The 18414-nt window shown below is 47.6% G+C and overlaps 5 protein-coding genes across 8 annotated transcripts; 2 read left to right on the forward strand and 3 right to left on the reverse strand.

Annotated features, from left to right (window-relative positions):
- The first annotated feature begins 1216 nt into the window (after positions 1-1216).
- Positions 1217-2181, forward strand: LOC117647924 (39S ribosomal protein L54, mitochondrial). The gene is made up of 3 exons (XM_034389907.1): positions 1217-1409; positions 1623-1811; positions 1901-2181. Exons 1-3 carry the CDS (start codon positions 1322-1324, stop codon positions 2020-2022), a joined length of 399 nt encoding a protein of 132 aa, XP_034245798.1. The 5' UTR covers positions 1217-1321; the 3' UTR covers positions 2023-2181.
- Positions 2111-4154, reverse strand: LOC117647920 (U11/U12 small nuclear ribonucleoprotein 35 kDa protein-like). Its single transcript, XM_034389899.1, has 3 exons — positions 3693-4154; positions 3401-3614; positions 2111-3325 (listed from the first exon to the last, which is right to left on the reverse strand). Exons 1-3 carry the CDS (start codon positions 3933-3935, stop codon positions 2208-2210), a joined length of 1575 nt encoding a protein of 524 aa, XP_034245790.1. The 5' UTR covers positions 3936-4154; the 3' UTR covers positions 2111-2207.
- Positions 4155-4179: 25 nt separating this feature from the next.
- Positions 4180-13093, forward strand: LOC117647921 (fatty acid hydroxylase domain-containing protein 2). 4 transcript variants are annotated; one of them, XM_034389900.1, is made up of 7 exons: positions 4180-4323; positions 4889-5126; positions 9237-9340; positions 9450-9595; positions 9673-9854; positions 9940-10212; positions 10330-13093. In XM_034389900.1, exons 2-7 carry the CDS (start codon positions 4942-4944, stop codon positions 10487-10489), a joined length of 1050 nt encoding a protein of 349 aa, XP_034245791.1. In that variant the 5' UTR covers positions 4180-4323; positions 4889-4941; the 3' UTR covers positions 10490-13093. The 4 variants fall into 4 exon arrangements, with proteins under 4 accessions (XP_034245791.1, XP_034245794.1, XP_034245793.1 ...); XM_034389903.1 differs by lacking the exon at positions 4889-5126 and adding an exon at positions 9023-9145 and having other exon boundaries at positions 4193-4323; XM_034389902.1 differs by lacking the exon at positions 4180-4323 and adding an exon at positions 9023-9145 and having other exon boundaries at positions 4988-5126.
- A 334-nt stretch (positions 13094-13427) lies between these two features.
- Positions 13428-14807, reverse strand: LOC117647922. The gene is made up of 2 exons (XM_034389905.1): positions 14299-14807; positions 13428-14201 (listed from the first exon to the last, which is right to left on the reverse strand). Exons 1-2 carry the CDS (start codon positions 14621-14623, stop codon positions 13798-13800), a joined length of 729 nt encoding a protein of 242 aa, XP_034245796.1. The 5' UTR covers positions 14624-14807; the 3' UTR covers positions 13428-13797.
- Positions 14708-16717, reverse strand: LOC117647923. Its single transcript, XM_034389906.1, has 5 exons — positions 16590-16717; positions 16283-16391; positions 15964-16065; positions 15310-15569; positions 14708-14825 (listed from the first exon to the last, which is right to left on the reverse strand). The coding sequence occupies exons 1-4, from the start codon at positions 16715-16717 to the stop codon at positions 15363-15365; spliced, it is 546 nt and encodes a 181-aa protein (XP_034245797.1). The 3' UTR covers positions 14708-14825; positions 15310-15362.
- Positions 16718-18414: the final 1697 nt, after the last annotated feature.

Genomic DNA, 18414 nt, shown 5'->3' on the forward strand with positions numbered 1-18414 from the left:
CACCGAGCTGTGGGAGCGCTTGGCCAGCCGGGGGTGGCGGGGGCCGGCGGGGGCGGCGGGCGCCCCCTGGAGCACGGGCAGGGCCGGGGCGACGGCGAGGTAGGACCGCGTCGCCTCGCCATTGGCTACTGTCTTCCCCTGGATGCTGAAGGCGCGCTTCTTGTCCTGCGGGGCACAGGAGTTCCGTATCGTTTGTCTCACTCGCACCCTACGGGCCCTGCGGGCTGGGCCATGAGTGTGAGAAGGACAGAGCGACAGCAGTGCCGCGCGCCGCGCAGTGGACCAGAAGCCGGTGGAGGCGGACAAAAATCTAGACGCGTTTTGAGCTCCAGAGTCGCTAACTGGGACTCGAACCGAACGTGTGACCCCCACCAACGGATTGCTCTCCGAACGAGGAATACTTTGGTGGGGCACACGTTCGGTTCGAGGGCTGTATAGTGACTTTGGAGCTCAAAACGCGTCTAGAGTTTTGTCCGCCTCCACCGGTCTTCTGGCCCACTGTGCGCCGCGCACAGCAGGTGTCGGGCGGAGGGAACTGCACGCGCGGTGTCAGCGGGAATCATTTTCACTCGAAATCGGAATCTGGCATCGACGGGGGTGGAAACACGATCGCAGCCAAACGCGCGAGAACCAATCGAACCAATCGGAGTGGAAGTGGGTGAAATGGCCACTTCCGGGAAGGGCGCTCGCACCACACCCGAGTGCCACCGGTCTTCCGGCCCACTGTGCGTTGCACTTGCACTGTGCGATCCGCTCCCTGATAAACCACGAGGACGTTTACCTGTGTTCCTCCATTCGACTTTACAGATGGCATTTGCCGCGCTTTGTCTTCTGAAGGAACCCGGTCCGTTCAGTCGCCCGCAGAGACCATGTTCACGCCACTGGCGCGCCACTTCGGTCACCGCGCGGCCCGATTCCTGATCGGGGAGGGAATTTGAGCCATTTGTTTTGATTGGGCATCGATGTAGCAGACGACGGGGGGGTGCACTTCGCAGCCAACCTCCCCGCTAGAGAGTCATCGATGTTACGACGATTCTGACCGGTGAGTACGCATGACTAGCACATTTTAAACTTTGCCTCTCTAGCGTAAGCTAACAAAACTAGCGGAAAATTTGAAAAACAAATTGGAGGAGTAAATAACTTGAGCATGAAATAAATTTGAGTTGGTACAGTTGTAGCTGAGTTTTTCATCTTTGTTGTCATGGATACAGCAGCCGATGAGAAATTTACTGATCACAATTGATCGTAAAAAATCTGTCTGCTGCTTGAGCTGGGTGCATGTTCGGTGTCCTGCAGACTTGTACTTGTTTATGATTTAACCATGAATGTCTCTAGTCTCTTTTCGACATTCAGAAATAATTGTCTCTACACTTCTTTTGTCCGGCATGCTGTGAAAAATGCCAACCCCGGTAGGTCTTATTCGGTTTCGCTTCTGTGTTTGTTTAGGTTATGGTTCTCTCTTTGGATGTTGTATGATTCTTGGTATGTTTTTCTCTCTTACTTCGCATATCATCATAAAATTACTGTCGTAACACTCTTATCGTATAGTATTTATATTCTCTGTAGCTACTTATCAACTTTGTATTAGTCGTCGGTCATTGATTTATAATTTTTGTTTACAGCTATTGCTGGGCTTGGTGCAAAGAAGAGTAAAGGTAAACAAGAATCTACGAAAATTACCATCTCAGTTGAGACTGACACACATAAACTAGTAAGCCATGTGTGTGGCTCCAACCTTATGCAGACTGGTGAAGATATCCAATTAAGACCAGATAGCGAGTACCCAGATTGGTTGTGGAGTATAAACACGGGTACGTAAACTTTAGTTGGTTCTAGAGGTATTGATGTTTTATGTTTTGGTGTTGATCAAAATGATTTTAAATTATGACTGTGTTTCCAGGACCTGTCAAAAAATTGGAAGATCTAGAACCTGGCAGCAAAGAATACTTAGAAAAGTTAAAAAGAATTAATATTAAGAAAGCAATGATGATTAAATCGCTGAGCAAAATCAAGCAGCAGTGATTGTATCTATCCTTTCATACTCATGTGTTACATTTGTTATAGTGTACTGCATCAATTAATTATGTTCTAAAAATACATAGGCTCGAGGTCTTGATTGGAAGGTGTTATTTGTTTGCAGTTTAATTTTTCAGCTCAAAATAAAAAAAAATATCAAATCTGGTTTGCCAACTTTTTTACCCTTCCTGTCAATCAGAGTCTCTATCACTGGATCTTCTCTTTTTTGACTTCTTGGTCTTCTTACTTTTCTTACTTTTTTTGTGTTTCTTTAAGTCTCTATTTTGCTCCAAATCATTACTATCTTCTGAGTCACTGTTATGCTTCTTCTTTTTATGTTTACTTTTCTTCGGTTTCTTTTTTGATGAAGAAATTTGAGAGTCTGATGAGCCAGATGAACTGCGGCTTCTCTTTGAATTTGATCCATATTTTTCTAATCTATTTACAGCATCATAGTCCACAGATGCCTCAGGCTCAGACTGGTTGGCATCCCAGCTTAAACTGTCATGGTAGTTCCTGTCACTTGATCTTTCTTCATTGCGTCGTTTGTCAAGCTTCTTGACACCTTTTGTTTCTGAGTGGTAGCTTGAACTGCTGTAGTCTCTTTTTGAACGATTTCTTGTTTCTTCATAATCTTCCCTTCTCTCTTTCTCTTGTCTCTTTCTATCATATCTATCACTAAAAGAATAAGAATCTTTACCATATCTCTTTTCTCCCACATATTTGTCATGCCTGTATTTCTTACTACTTCCTGCAGAGTACCCTTGCTCTGAGTACTGTTCCTCATAATGACGTTGATATTTTTCTCTGCCTTCTTCATGGTAAGACCAGTCAGTATAGTTGTCATCAGGAGGATATCTTCTAGATTTTCTATTGTTTTCACCATAATAAGATTGATCTTCGAACTTTTCTTCCTTATACCTGTGATAATCTCTTCTGTCCTCTTCATAGTAACTCTGCTCTTCTGTTCTTGACTTGTACCGGCCCCTATCTCCATTATATGAATGGTGCGCAAATTTATTATCTCTGCCCCTTCCATATTTCATTTCATCTTCTCTGTTAAATTGACCGTATTTATTAGGCCATTCATCTCTACTTGAATTGAATTTTGTTGATCTCCCAGTCTCTTCTCTACCACTCTGATCATTTTGGAGTCTTTTAGTAGGCTTGAATGAAGAAGCGTTATCATCTTCAAAGGCCTGTGATTCCTCCTGTTGCTCTGGAGGTAAGAGGTAAGGTCTCTTGAATGGTCGGTCTCGTCCACCAAACCTCAATTGTCCAGATTCTTTCTTCCCACCAAGCCCACCTCCTGAAAAAGGCAAATATATCAAGCGGGATTGATTTGAAAAGTACATTTGATACTGATAAGTGCAAAATAACAAACCTAAACGCCGAGGAATCCAGCCAGGCAAAGTCCTTGCAAATTCCCACTCAACTAAAATTTGCCTTTCTTGGAAAACTGTTGCATGAGCCAGCCTCCATGCATTTTGAGCATCTGCCTGCCTTTTGAACTCGACGAATCCATAACCACGTGATATTCCTGTGACTATGTCTCGAACCACCCGACAACTTTTCACATGACCATACTTGGAAAATTCCTGAGGAACAAGATTAAAAGATGTAGCTGCGTTACTTTGAATTATGTATTTTAAATATTGAGGCTAAGTCTTACTCACCTCCGTAAGCTGTCTTTCACTGGTTCTAAAATTAAGACGGCCCACAAAAAGAGTCAGTGAAGGGTCAGAGGTGACAGTTCGTTCATCTGGCGGTTTGTATTTTGCAGACATGGCACGAACAACAGCATGATCATGAGGATCCAAATCAGTCCCGTCTATACTCCCAGCTTTCAGGGGATCATAGACCTTCACGTAGGGACTCCACCCCGACAGACTGGCTTTGGAACTCATCGTGGATAGCATCTTAAGGGAAACTGTCAAAAGAAAACATAACCCTCACGATCCTCCAGTGAAGATTAAGCATTCATGCCTAGAAAGCTTTTCCTAGCAAATGAATGATAAAAACAGAAGAGACTGTTTATGACGTGAGTCCAAACAGGGTTCCATTGGCGTGACAAGAAATCAAAAGTGTTGTAATGCAACAAATGTAAACATTAACATAACAGGGCCTCGTTTTGATCAACAAATTTCTCATAGCAGGGCGGCACTGGCGTTAAAAAGGAAAGTGCGTTTGTTGTGTTGCAGGAAGGCTGTGCAATGTTTATGATGAACTTTTGTGAAACGGACAAACAACACTTGGTTCCTTTTCGTGAATTTTAACTTGATTTAGAAATCCCTCTAAGTCTCATGGGTGAGTTGTGTCACTTTCCCCGTATTCTTTTGTGGGCAGCAGTTCAAGGGCCTAAGTGACATGATCAAACACGTCCCTTCTTGGGCTTCACAGCTGACTAGGGCTCGGTGTTGTGATTCGGGCAAGCCCCTTGTCTTGCCTGCTGCCTAGCGTTTCATTTTCAAGGGAGCCTGTTTCTCTTTGAGCCTGTCTCTCCGGTTTCCGATTGCTGTTGGACCTTTAGAGCGCAGCTGGCTGCCCTAGTCTGACGAACCCGTCTCTCCCTTTATTCTCTGTTGTGTGCACTGCTCTTGTTTATCTTCTTTCATTCCCCATGACATTTTCCTCTTTGTCTCTTCAATCAATTTTGCAGTTCCTTGTGTTCCAACTGTCTTTAGTGCGGAATCTGACGCCTTGTTGTAGTTTTATTAATTTTACCACATAAATGTGTTCTGGACTTTTTTTGGTGTGCTTGTTGGGGGAAAATGAAATTGTTTACACTGGAACGAAAGCTGTTCAACCCAAAATGTATTTTACTTAATGCTATCATTCATGCAGCAAACTAATATGAAACCACTCATTTCAGAATGAGCTGTGTGATGTGACGAAAGTTTGTGGAAGGACATAGTGGATAACGAAATGTCAGCAGCCAGTAGCAAAAGTGAAATATGTGCCCCAGTTTCGGAGTCCCTCCGAAAAACAGCGGGCACATCAAATGGAACAAGCCACCAGCCAGCAACTCTTCTATCCACTCTCTGCAGTGTCCTGTGCCTTATTAGTGCGGTTCTCACCGCTTTTGCCGCTTTCCGCAACACACTAACATGGTAAGAGGTTTATAGACAAAGCGTTCAAAGACCGTTTGCTTTGTAGGACTTTAGAACAAGGTTTTGGTAGTGTATGTGCTGTACCATCTCCCTCAAGTAATTTGCAAAGAACACTCTTATTTTCCGCCTCGAGTACTAGCCTCAGAAGTTCTAGGTTTTAGAGACTCGTAGTATATCCCAATCAAAACAAGTGTCACCCTAAGAGTGCAGTGGTTGTCCTCCCCGCTGTCCTCCCGCTGCTTGCTTGTGAGGTATGCGCGCTGAAAGCTTGGTTCTTTTGAAGCGCTTTTCACAGTGGTGGAGCCTGGAGCGCCTGCGGAAGTCAGGGCGGGCCAGCCCGCCGAACTTGCGTGTTGCGCGTGGCTGCCTACCCTCGACTTCGCAGGCGCTAGCGCTTGGAGGCGGTCAAAATCCCGTACGCGTTTTGAGCTCCAGAGTCGCTAAATGGGACTCGAATGGAGCGTGTGACCCCACCAATGGATTCCTCGTTCGGAGAGCAATCCATTGGTGGGGTCACACGTTCGGTTCGAGTCCCATTCAGCGACTCTGAAGCTCAAAACGCGTCTCGAGTTCTGGCCGCCTCCACCAGTCTTCTGGCCCACTGTGCCCTGGTGGCGTGGATTTCCCGCCGTGCGACCGATGACTCGTCGATCGCTGACGATAAAAAGAAATTGAAAAGAAAGAAATGGAAAGTGGGAGGGAGTGTGTTTGCGCCATAGCCCTAGCTCCGATAAGACAGTAGCGGCGTGGTTTCAGTAGCGCCCTGTCCTCCGCCGCTTGCATGTGAGTGCTACTCAGTGGCGCAGCAGACTGATTCCGAGAGTCGTTGTCGTCGCTCTGTCCCCCTCGCACCAGTACGGGACGCCCCGTGAGTGCGAGAGAGACAGCGACGGCACACAGTGGGCCAGAGGGACGGGTGGAGGTGGCCAAAACTCTAGATGCGTTTTGAGCTCGAGAGTCGCTAAATCGGACTCGAACCGAACGTGTGACCCCACCAACGGATTGCTCTCCGAACGAGGAATCCATTGGTGGGGTCACACGTTCGGTTCGAGTCCCATTTAGCGACTCTGGAGCTCAAAACGCGTCTAGAGTTTTGGCCGCCTCCACCGGTCTTCTGGCCCACTGTGCGGCCCACTCGGCATGCGTCTGCTGCGGCTCAATTAGCGTGGCTGCGCGCTGCGCGCTGCTGCGCGAACCTCTCGCCGTCTCTCTCGCTCTCGCTGTCCTGGCGGGCCAGGCCAAGGGCCACAGGCGCTTCCAGTGGGCCGGGCATGAACCACTCAACACTCTCTTGTTTTTCAAGCCGCTACATGCGATCATTTGTGTCGTGGGGTCCGCACAGTGGGCCAGGAGACCGGTGGAAGCGGTCACAACCCCGGACGCGTTTTGAGTTCCAGAGTCGCTAAATGGGACTCGATCCAATCGTGTGACCCCACCAATGGATTGCTCTCCGAATGAGGAGCCCATTGGTGGGGTCATAGCTCGGGTCGAGTCCTGTTTAGCGACTCTGAAGCTCAAAACGCGTCTAGAATTTTGGCCGCCTCCACCGGTCTTCTGGACCACTGAAGCGCGGTGCCCCTGTGGGTCATGTGGGCATGCCGGTAGGGGTATTGGAACGCTGCCCCCCTTCGACCCCGTTTTGGTTCTAGAGTGGCGTTGCCCTCGTTTGAGCACTGCTTAGCACCTCCATGCGGCATGCAACAAGCCGGCAGGCCGGCGCGGCGCCGTACGTCGTTTTTTTCCGGTCGCCGCTCGGGTCATTCCCCCTGAGGGACCGTCCTTAAGCCGAGCTTCCTGTCGTGGGCTCCTCGACCCCCACCCCGTCCAGATTTGACCACCACAGTGGGCCAGAAGACCGGTGGAGGCGGCCAAAACTCTATGCGCGTTTTGAGCTCCAGAGTCGCTAAACAGGACTCGAACCGAACGTGTGACCCCACCGATGGATTCCTCGTTCGGAGAGCAATCCATTGGTGGGGTCACTCGTTCGCTTCGAGTCCCATTTAGCGACTCTGGAGCTCAAAACGCGTCTAGAATTTTTTCCGCCTCCACCGGTGCTCTTGCAAATCCACTGTGCGAGGGAGCCTGGCTGGAACCCCTGGCCGCGTGACGCATCTGCGAAGCCTGTGTTCTGGATTAAACAAACGAGTCAGAGGGCACGCCAGCATGGCCAGCATCAGCTGGCATTAGCCTAGCCCCCTTCTCCCCTCCCCGTCCCAGTCCCTATGCAGCTGCAGCGCTGGCCTGCCGAGCGATTCTACAGTGTGTCGTCGCGATGTCTCTCTCGCACCCACGGGGCGTGTCATAGGGGAAGAGAGAGACGGAACGATGTTCGGAATCAGTCTGCTGTGACGTTCATCCAGCGGGACGAGCAAGCCCTGCCCCGCCCTGCCCGCCGCGAGTCCAGTCCGCCTCGCCTCAAATCCCTACAGTGCACATCCGTCGCGGAGGTTCGGAACAGGTTGGAGGGAATTCCCCGCAATCCTTGCACAGTGGGCCAGAAGACTGGTGGAGACGGCCAAATTTCAAGACGCTAAACAGGACACGAAATGAACGTGTGACCCCACCAATGGATTGCTCTCCGAACGAGGAATCCATTGGTGGGGTCACACGTTCGGTTCGAGTCCCATTCGGCGACTCTGGAGCTCAAAACGCGCCTAGAGTTTTGGCCGCCTTCACCGGTCTTCTGGCCCACTATGCCTTGTCGAGGAAGTGTTTGTTCGCGTTCCAAAACTGGATTTCAATTTTGCCGACCGTCTTAAGTCCACGGGCGGTTCCGAAAATGACGCCTCTCGATTGCCCGTTTATGAGTGGGACTCTAAAAGCCCGGACAGGACTGGGCAGGGGCTGGGTCGTTGGGTAATACGGCAGTGTGAGCAGCGGACTGATTCCGAGAGTCCTTGTCGTCGCTCCGTCTCTCTCGCATCCATTCGGAGCGCCCCACGAGTGCGAGAGAGACACAGGCGGAATGAGTCTGCGGGACAGGGGCGACTAGACAGAGACAGACTCGCTCCTAGTCCAGGACGACGTCCAGGAGGACACGCGCACCGGTTTGGCGGTCATGGGCACGATGACGATGAGGGGGAAGGGGGCCTGTGATGCCATGATGCCTCCACGCGCCAGGAGGCGGCTAGTGGGCCCGGCCAGGCCCTCGGCCAGCCGCACAGTGGGCCAGAAGACCGGTGGAGGCGGCCAGAAATCGAGACGCGTTTTGAGCTCCAGAGTCGCTCAATGGGACTCGAACCGAACGTGTGACCCCACCAATGGATTGCTCTCCGAACGAGGAATCCATTGGTGGGGTCACACGTTCGGTTCGAGTCCCATTTAGCGACTCTGGAGCTCAAAACACGTTCAGAGTTTTGGCCGCCTCCACCGGTCTTCTGGCCCACTGTGAGCCGCCAGGCCGCCAGGCAGTCCGACTAGACCGAGCCGTCCCGTCCATCCCATCCCATCCGCAGTAGTACACGAACGCACGAACCGTCTGGAGCTGGAGCGGCGCGCACGGTCCGCCAGCCCCGCCAGCCCCGCCAGTCCCGCCAGTCCCGCCAGGGCCATCGTGATCCCGGGCACTATTAGCGCCCGGTAACAACCCGGTAATTGTAATTGGGATGTTCGGTCTCTGTCCAACTCTTGGGCACCTCAAAGATCACACCCTGCGTCGGTCTTTGTTTTTACTCCATTTTTTATTAAAATTCTTTCGGTGTATTTTACATTTTTAAGAGTGCTTGTGATTCTGTTTCCGGCCTGGCGTAGAAGGGGTAGAATTTAGCAAAGCAAATTGTTGTGTGGTTTGGTCTCTTCGTTTCCTGCTTAATTTTGCTTTGTTTTGTAGTGTTGCTGTATCCTCTTTCCTTTATCTATTTATTTTTTTTAAGTGTGTTTTTATTTTTGGTTTGTAGATCTGCCACCCCCTTACAATTAGATTTTCCGCTTTGGCTCTTTGAGATTTAATTTTGCACGATGGAGTCTGATGCACCCCAGCTTGATCCGTACACTTTCCCATCAGATTTTCAAGTAATTCTGTGAGTATGTCTCTTCTATTTCGGGCCTGTTGCTTGCTCCTGCTGATCATTCTGGAATTTAAATGAGTCTAATGGTTATAATCCTTGTCAGGCATCTACAAAGATTTTGGGGTGCTTCTGGAGACTTTTGGCAGGCTATTTGGGACCTATTACTGGATTCCATTGGTGAAGATCCAGTAACACTTTGGGTGATTGGTAAGATGGATCATAACTTTAACACTTACAGTACTTCCTCCCTGACAAAAAAGTTTGTTTCTTTTTAATTTTGTTTCATTATTAATTTTTCATTATTTTTTTTCTCTAGCTAGCAATGTTGTTACATTGACAGTCTATTGGCTCTTCGGGGCTGTGTACACAATATTGGACTTCACAAATAAGCCAGCAGCTCTTCGTCGATACAAAATTCAACCAGGAACAAATGAACCAGTTGACAAACAACGCCTCCTTAAGGTATGAGATATACTATATTTCTACTCAACATTTTCTACTAACTCGTTGATCTCCCATGATTTTTGTTTAATGTGCAGGTCATAGGATGTGTTCTATTCAACCAAACTGTCGTGGCTCTGCCTGTGAGCTACGTGTGCTTCAAGTTGATGGAGTACAGAGGCTATCCCCCGCTGAGAGAGTTGCCCACTTTCCATTGGGTGTTGGCAGAAATGGCCGTTCACATTTTGCTAGAGGAAGTAGGCTTCTACTATTCTCATCGGTAAGATTTGCTGGAGGTGGTCACAGTCTTACTTTCATCAATTATCATTATCAATGCTTGTCTGTATTTGATTTTTTGTCTACAGACTTCTGCACAGTCGTTATTTGTACAAACATATCCACAAACGTCACCATGAGTGGACAGCTCCAGTCGCTGTAACTGCCATTTACTGTCATCCGTTAGAACACATATTTAGCAACTTACTTCCGCCAATGCTGGGGGTGCTCTTAATGGGCTCTCATGTTGCCACGGCCTGGTTGTGGTTTTCCATGGCAATTCTCTCTACCTTGAATGCTCACTCCGGCTACCATCTGCCTTTCTTCCCCTCTCCAGAAGCTCATGACTTCCATCATTTGAAGTAAGTTTACCAATCCATTTTCATAAAACTAATGTGTTTATTTGACCATCCTTTTATTTTTCATAAGAGGAATGTGCTACCCTGCTGCATTCTGGTAAAATGTTCTGTATATTTCAGGTTTAACCAATGTTTTGGAGTTTTGGGCGTGCTTGATCGGTTCCATGGAACAGATTCACTGTTTCGTAATTCAAGGTGTTATAATCGTCATATCATGATGTTGAGTCTTACACCTGCCAGAGAAATGTTCCCTGATGAAAGCAAGGGGAAGGCAAAGTAACGTGCCATTTATTTTTCATTATTATCATTACCTCTATTATTGTATTGTCAATATTTTTATTTTGGGGGAAGGGGCACTGAGTTATGGCAAAGATTAAACTGTGACAGGCATTTTGCTACATGTGATGCAAAGAGACTAACCAATGATGACAATGTGTGCTAGAGAGAGAATGTATGTTTTTACAGAACTATTTTAGATTTAGTTAGCTTACATTTGATACTTGCTCTGAGTATGCTCCTTAATGTCTATTTTACTTATGATGAACTTTCTGCTTTTAATCTTCATAAATTCAGTGCACTGTACTACTGCACTTTTGTTACAATCAAATATTATATTTCAAGAAAACATTAGTGGTTAAGTTGCCGCATGTGGTTTGGGGACAGTTTGGCAGCCTTACATCTGTGATAGGTCTATGACATTAATATGATAGCGACATTTGTGTGGTGTATTGTCATGACAAGTTTAGAGATAGTATATTGCATTAACTCATTTGCTGCAGTGGGTTTGTGGGTCCTGTAATATAACATTTGGCTCTGACCTGCTCTGACCACACTTGGTCCATGGAGTCACAGATCTGTGACTCCGTGCATGGTCACACTACTGCAGCAACTGTGTCAAAGAATATGCACTATTTTATTTAGTTATCATACTATTCAGTGAAAGAACATTGCTTGCTTTACTTAATTTTTTCCTAAAGAGAATTTACTTGTAAGTATTCGTTCTCATGACATATCTGACGAACAGAGACTAAGACAGCCATGTCCCCTAATGAAAGTTCATGGGATTGTGATAAAAAATGATGACACACCAAATAGAGTAATGGGGTTTGATGCTTCTTATTGGCCCTCCTTGTTCAGTGCTTCTCTCATGGCTAAAATTTTCCAAAGGTCACAACTTTTTGGTGCATTTCTACTTTGACTGCGCACCAATAATTTTTGTCTCCTCCTTTTCTCGTATTTTACTAATAATTCTTCTCCCTGTAAAGATGATTATTTTTTTAAATCCAACTGCATTCCCAAATGTTTGAATGCATGCAAAAGATTTTAAGTACTGTCAACTTTTCATGCCGCCTCCACTATACTATGTGATACCTTACAAGTTCGATTGTGTAGAAGTTTACAAGCGGCCTATCAATCCGATGGTCACCTCAAGTTCTGATTTATGTTTCAATCGCTCTGTTACACATTTAAATTACTTGACTATGTGATGCTTCACTCAATGCTCTCAACATTAATTCCATAATAATATGCTCCAGGTCATATGTATTTTCATAATTTATTTAGTATTAGAGGCAAAGTGAAGAGAGCATTTAGATGCTCATAGAACTGTAGAAAATTTATTGTCAGATACAGAGTATTACTTTCACACACTGCAAGAGTCCCGCTAAGGGTCAAATTCCTTCTGACTTGCATAGGTGCCTTGATTTTAGACAAAGTATGACTAACTTTTGATTCTTTTCGATACAAGCAAAGAATTTTTTCTTGCTAGGTGGTAATGTAGTTTAGAGAGATTTGCTACAAGAGTATCATATATATTGGAACAGCCAATAATATGCAATTAGTCTAAAAATATTAATGGAATATTCAACAGATTTACAGTGACTGTAGATTGGTAACATTCTTTGTCACTTGTTGTATTTAATAGTAGTCACTTCTAGTTTGCTACCAGTAGGTGCCCTATAAATCCGGATTCAGTGACAGAGGAAATGAGGAATTGTTACTCATTAATTAATTATCTGCTGCAAAGTGTTTGTTTCGGGAAGGGAGGAAGAATTGACTGCAGAGCTGCTTTTCAAACTTACTTCAGTGAGTCCTTCACAGACACAAATGTCTCTTCTCTTATTAACCAAATTGTGATTCTCAAGTCTGTGATTTATTGATGGCACGTTTTAACCACCATGCTTCAGTTGAATGTGAATATATATTTAAATATAAGTACGTACTTTAAATTATTGAAGATTTTTATTTTAGTGGCAGTGGCTTCTGCAAACGCTAATTGTTGTTTTCATTGCGGTATTTATATGCATCCTATTCATTTGTAAATACTGAAATGAATGCTTAGTTGTTTAATTGTTTTTCTTCACAATTTTTTAGGGTGCATTTGTAGTGACCTGCAGGAATCATGATCCTGACACGTATCACCATGTTCTATTCTTGGATTGCCGGCTGTAATTAATGCATGAACGAAGCTCTTGCTTCGTTCTCATTAATATTGTACTGACCAGAAGTTAAAACTGCCGAGGCTTATGGCCATTGCTTTGTGATTGTGTAGTACTGGTATAGAACGGGTTAAGAAAGCTCCACAAATTTTATGTCGGTTGGAATACAATTATTTATTTATGTTACAAATATACACTAATGTAGCAATCTTTTCTTCTTTTAAAAGAAAAAGCAAAGTCAGATGTTTAAAATCATTATGCAAACTTAATGCAATTGAAATGATTTTTTAACATACTGCCTCAAAATAGCAGAACAAGGCAGAATCGGGGACCTGTTTTTCCTAGATGATAATTGTAAAACAGCACACTTTTTGTTCTGTGGATGATTCTGTCAAGTGCAAATCACACTAACATGTACAAATAAATAATTACAAAATATAACTTAACTTTTTTCTTTTGAAGTATCACAATTAGAAAATTCTTTTGGAATCTGACCAAGCCAGAAACTGTATCACAAAATAATTACGCATCTCTATCTTCCACCATAGCATTTGATAGAAAGAGAAAAGAAATTACATTCTGTAGGTTTAGTTAAAGACAGACAGGGAAGTAGGTAGATTAGAATTAATCACAGACATAAGTTAAAATGATACCTCTCAAAACTACAGATACAAATTGTTCGCTATGCTCTCTATCCAATTTATTCTACTATGGATCAAAACAGAACTGACAATGTCTTTCTTCCCACCGAACAGGTATCCAGGGCAATTATTTGAGTGCTGGGTCAGTTCTTTTTTTTTTTTTTTTTCAATTGATCCATGAAGTAGTACAAATAAGCAGCTTACTGAAGCTGTATAATTTGTTTCTTATCAGTCTGGCAAGGAATATGATGTAGAAAACAACAGCTAGTTGTAAACTCATTGACAAGGGAATGAAATTATAGAAGTTTTTAGTAAGATTCAGACAAAAGAAGCACACTTAGTAACAACTCACAGAACAGCACTTAGAATTCAGAATGTGACCAATAAAAATAGAGTACTAGTATCATACGTTTTTTGGAACTGTCAATCAATTTTTTAAAAAAAGTCAATTTTGTTTAAAAGCAGTACCCGTCAAGCATGAAAGGGAATTAAATTTTATCACAGCAAAATCAGTCATTATACATTCCATCAATGAGGAAATCCATCCTCCGATAATGACGTCTGTCCCAGAAATCGCGACTTTTCTTGTAGGCATATGCCCCAAGTACAGCAATGAATGGAACTGCTAGCAGCGCAATGACAATGGGTACAACAAAATCAAAAGACGGACCAGCACCAACAAGGCTTTGGTCAGACACAATAACATTTCCATTTTCATCCCTGGGTAAATCATCAATATCAAATGTGATGGCAGGTTTACTCTTTTTCGGAGTTGTTGAGTTCATTGCACTATCAACAGGTTTACTTGGAGTCGTACCAGCTCTGGTTGTGTTTGATGCCAAAGTGTGGGCAGGAGATTCACTCGTAGAGAGGCTATCATTGTGACTAACAGTTGGTGTCCGTAGGGCATATGCTGTGGGAAAGTGAAAAAAAAAAGAAATAGAACAGACTTACAACATCGATGCCAGATCAAAAAGAAACAATGAGTACGATGTAGGCCATATACTTACGAGAAGCAGCTTCACTGGAGTTGTGTTGAGCTATTTTGGCTTGATGAAGTTCAGCTAGCTGAATGTCTTTAGGCCTTACTACTTCTTGGGTTGCATTTCCTAACGAAGAAGTAGACTCAAGAGCTTCCTTTCTCGCAGTAATGTTATGCGTGAAGACTGAGCTCAAATTTGATGACAGGCTTCCAAGTTCAGATAAGTGGGAATCATTCAAATCGTGAAGAGATTCTCCATTTGCAGCAAGGGCAGTGAGAAGCCCTAATAAAAGTGCTATCCATGGGCCTCGTCCTGCTGGACCTGTCGCCGTGGTAAGCTGGCTGAGCTCCATATTGTCTCGTGTGCTGTCTCTCTGACACTGAAGACTGCAGCAGGAACCATCAAATTGGCGGTCAGAACACCGACGACGTTGCACGTTCTAGTGACCTAACAGCACACAGTTGAATGGATCTTGCAGCAGGTCGTAGTCGTCCTAGTCTGCTCGCCGTCTGCTGCTGTGTTTATTTACATGATAGACGGACATAACCTCACACCTAGAAGCAGAAGAAGAAGAGAAGGAGAAACAAAGCCTTGCCAACCTTTTATGCATTTGTCACAGACAACTTTGCATTTGCGTTTGTGTGACAACTTGACGCCATTTCATAGTTTCACTTGATGATATCTGGCTTTTGTCGACTTTTCATGCTTTTCATCCGAGAATCCTATGTTTCTATGGTTCTCCTCGTCGTCATTCAAGATTGTTTTGGTAACACTGCTCATTCAACCTTTTGGCAGTAAGACGGGTTGCCTATCCACCGGCATTCATTCATTCATTCATTCATTCATTCATTCATTCATTCATTCATTCATTCATTCATTCATTCATTCATTCATTCATTCATTCATTCATTCATTCATTCATTCATATTCATTCATTCATTTTCATTCTCATTCATTCATTCATTCATTCATTCATTCATTCATTCATTCATTCATTCATTCATTCATTCATTCATTCATTCATTCATTCGTCCTAACCAGGCGAGTAGATAAATCTTCAATGAAAGCAGCTCGTCAGCCTGGCCGTGACTCTAGTAGAGGCCCCTGGGGACGACGGGGTCCTTCCTGACGAGGTACAGCTGCAGGTCCGCCTCCTTGCCGCGCTGCCCCCAGGACTCGCAGCACGTGGGTTCGACGGGCAGGTCGGGGTCGCGGGGGGCGGCCGCCCCGAGCGGCAGGCCGGGCCGACTGGCCAGGCAGCGGAAGGAGCCCCGGCAGCCCCAGCGCGGGCACCACACCTGGACAGGACAATGAGGTAAGGCACTGTGCACAGTGGGCCAGAAGACCGGTGGTGGTGGCCAAAGTTCTAGACGCGTTTTGAGCCCCAGATTCGCTAATCGGGACTCCACTAATGAATTCCTCGTTCGGAGAGCAATCCATTGGTGGGGTCACACGTTCGGTTCGAGTCCCATTTAGCGACTCTGGAGCTCACAACGCGTCTGGAGTTTTGGCCGCCTCTACCGGTCGTCTGGCTGGCCCACTGTGCCCACTGTGGCCCACTACGCCATGCTCAAAGGGCGGCTGGTCGCGTCTCGCGAGGGCGGCAGACTGATTCAGAGAGTTGTTTCCGGCGCTCGGTCTCTCTCGCACTCATGGGGCGTCCCGAGGGTGCGAGAGAGACAGGACTCCAACCTGCATGCCGTTCCTCTTCATGCACAGGCAGCTGGTGTAGTGGTTGCCGCCGCGCAGCTCGGGCAGCTTCCAGCGCAGGAAGGGCGTCAGCGACACGCGCGCCTGCAACGTGCAGGGTGCAGCTGTAGGACAAAACTCTAGACGCGTTTTGAGCTCCAGAGTCGCTAAATGGGACTCGAACCGAACGTGTGACCCCACCAATGGATTGCTCTCCGAACGAGGAATCCATTGGTGGGGTCACACGTTCGGTTCGAGTCCTGTTTAGCGACGAAAGCCCCGCTGGTGGCAGTTGGGTTGCCTACCCGGCAGGGACACTCACGTCGGTGCAGGCGCGCGGCAGGAACGAGTTTGGCGTTTCGCCGTGCCGCAGGTGGCGGTTGAGCTGGCAGGAGTTGAAGTTGAGGTGGCTGGGCTCGGCGGGGAAGTCCCTGCAGGCATGTAAATCCTACAACAGACTGCACAGTGGGCCAGAAGACCGGTGGAGGCGGCCAAAACTCTAGATGCGTTTTGAGCTCCCACTGTGTGACTGATTCCGAGCACGGCTCTCGTCGGTCTATCTCTCTCGCATCCTTACGGGACGCCCCACGAGTGCGAGAGAGACAGAGCCACTGTATCTTTTCTCTTACTGGACGTCGCGGGCCAGACGCGAGAGGTTGCCCTGCAGGCACTGGCGGTACTTGTCGGCCACCGGGTACCGCAGTCGCCGCACCGAGCCGTCCTCGTTCACGATCTCCGCGAACTGGAATTTAAGCATGGCCGTGTCCTTAATTTTTCTATTTTTTTAATATTTTTTTTTTAATTTTTGTGGTGGGTGAGGGCTGTGGTTGGATTGTTGTGATTTGGCGGCTGCTTCCATAACAACCCAGACCAGAGTTCAAAATTCGCAGTTCTTGCCGTGCACATTGCACCGCGCGGTGGTGCTGCGGAGGTGATACTGCTGGCTCTCCCTCACACACACACTCACACACTCTCACACACACACACACACACACACACACACACCACACACACACACACACACACACACACACTAGATGGGTTCTACGCGGTGCAAGATTAGACGACATTGTGAGGCCTCCTGAACCGCGACGGTGCGGGAGGCGACGAGCTAGACCCGTCTTGTAGTCATATCGTGTGACACCGTGGCGCGGCGTGGCGTGGCGCGGCTGGCATTGCGGTTTTCACGCAGCGGTAAAGACAGTCCCGGCCGTTTTCAGCGAAACGGCCTCCTCGGGCACCTTGGGCACCGTGGGCACCTTGGGCGGAGCCCAGGCGAAGCCGACCGCCACGTCCAGGAGTGCCAGTCGAGCAGGGCGGGAAAACGGACGGGAAATGACAACGGCAACGCACGGTGGGCCGGAAGACCGGTGGAGGCGGCCGAAATTCTTGACGCGTTTTGAGCTCCAGAGTCGCTGAACGAGACTCGAACCGAATATGACCCCCCACCAATGGATTGCTCTCCGAACGAGGAATCCATCGGTGGGGTCACACGTTCGGTTCGAGTCCCATTTAGCGACTCTGGAGCTCAAAACGCGTCTAGAGATTTGGCCGCCTTCACCGGTCTTCCGGCCCACGGTGCAACGGCGGTTAGTCCCAGCTGCTTTTGGCTCCGATTCCCCACGCACTGCACCACACTGCACCACACTGCGCGGCACTGCGACCACCAAGTGGCGAGGCAACGCGCGCGGGGACGACAGGACAGCCCTCAGGCCGCGCAGCCGCACAGCCGCGCCACTGTGGAAACCTGGCGGCATCCATGTATGGGAAATGCCCTACAGGGCCTGCAGGCCTGCCGCACATGTGCTAGCAGTGTGGTAGCGCCGCTTGCGCCGCTAGCAGGCTGGCCTTAGGCTGGCCTGTGGGATGCGGAGTCGGTCGGCTCGGCCAGCACACTGATTCCGAGAGTCGTTTTCGTCGCTCTGTCTGTCTCGTATCCATACGGGACGCCCCGTGAGTGCGAGAGAGACAGAGCGACGCAGACGACTCTCGGAATTATTCTGCAGATCGCGTAGCGGATCGGTCGCCCCTGGCGAAGCAGAGTAGGCCACCCACACTGCAAGCAGTGGACAGTGAGTGGGCCAGAGGACCGGTGGCCGGTGGAGGTGGACAAAACGCTAGACGCGTTTTGAACTCCAGAGTCACTAAATGGGACTCGAACCGAACGTGTGACCCCACCAATGGATTGCTCTCCGAACGAGGAATCCATTGGTGGGGTCACACGTTTGGTTCGAGCCCTGCTTAGCGACCCTGGAGCTCAAAACGCGTCTAGAGTTTTGACCGCCCCCACCGGTCTTCTGGCCCACTGTGCGGCGGGCTGCCTACCCGCGTGGCCCCGTCCCGCCCCGCCACGCTACGCCCCGCTTGTCTTGCTTGTCCTCCTCCTCCTCAAGGCGTGGCCGAGACACAAACATTGTGCGCGAGAGTCGCGAGACAGAGAGAGAGAGAGAGAGA

The sequence above is a fragment of the Thrips palmi genome, unplaced genomic scaffold (assembly GCF_012932325.1).
Source record: "Thrips palmi isolate BJ-2018 unplaced genomic scaffold, TpBJ-2018v1 HiC_scaffold_3, whole genome shotgun sequence".
Classification (NCBI taxonomy): Eukaryota; Metazoa; Arthropoda; class Insecta; order Thysanoptera; family Thripidae; genus Thrips; species Thrips palmi.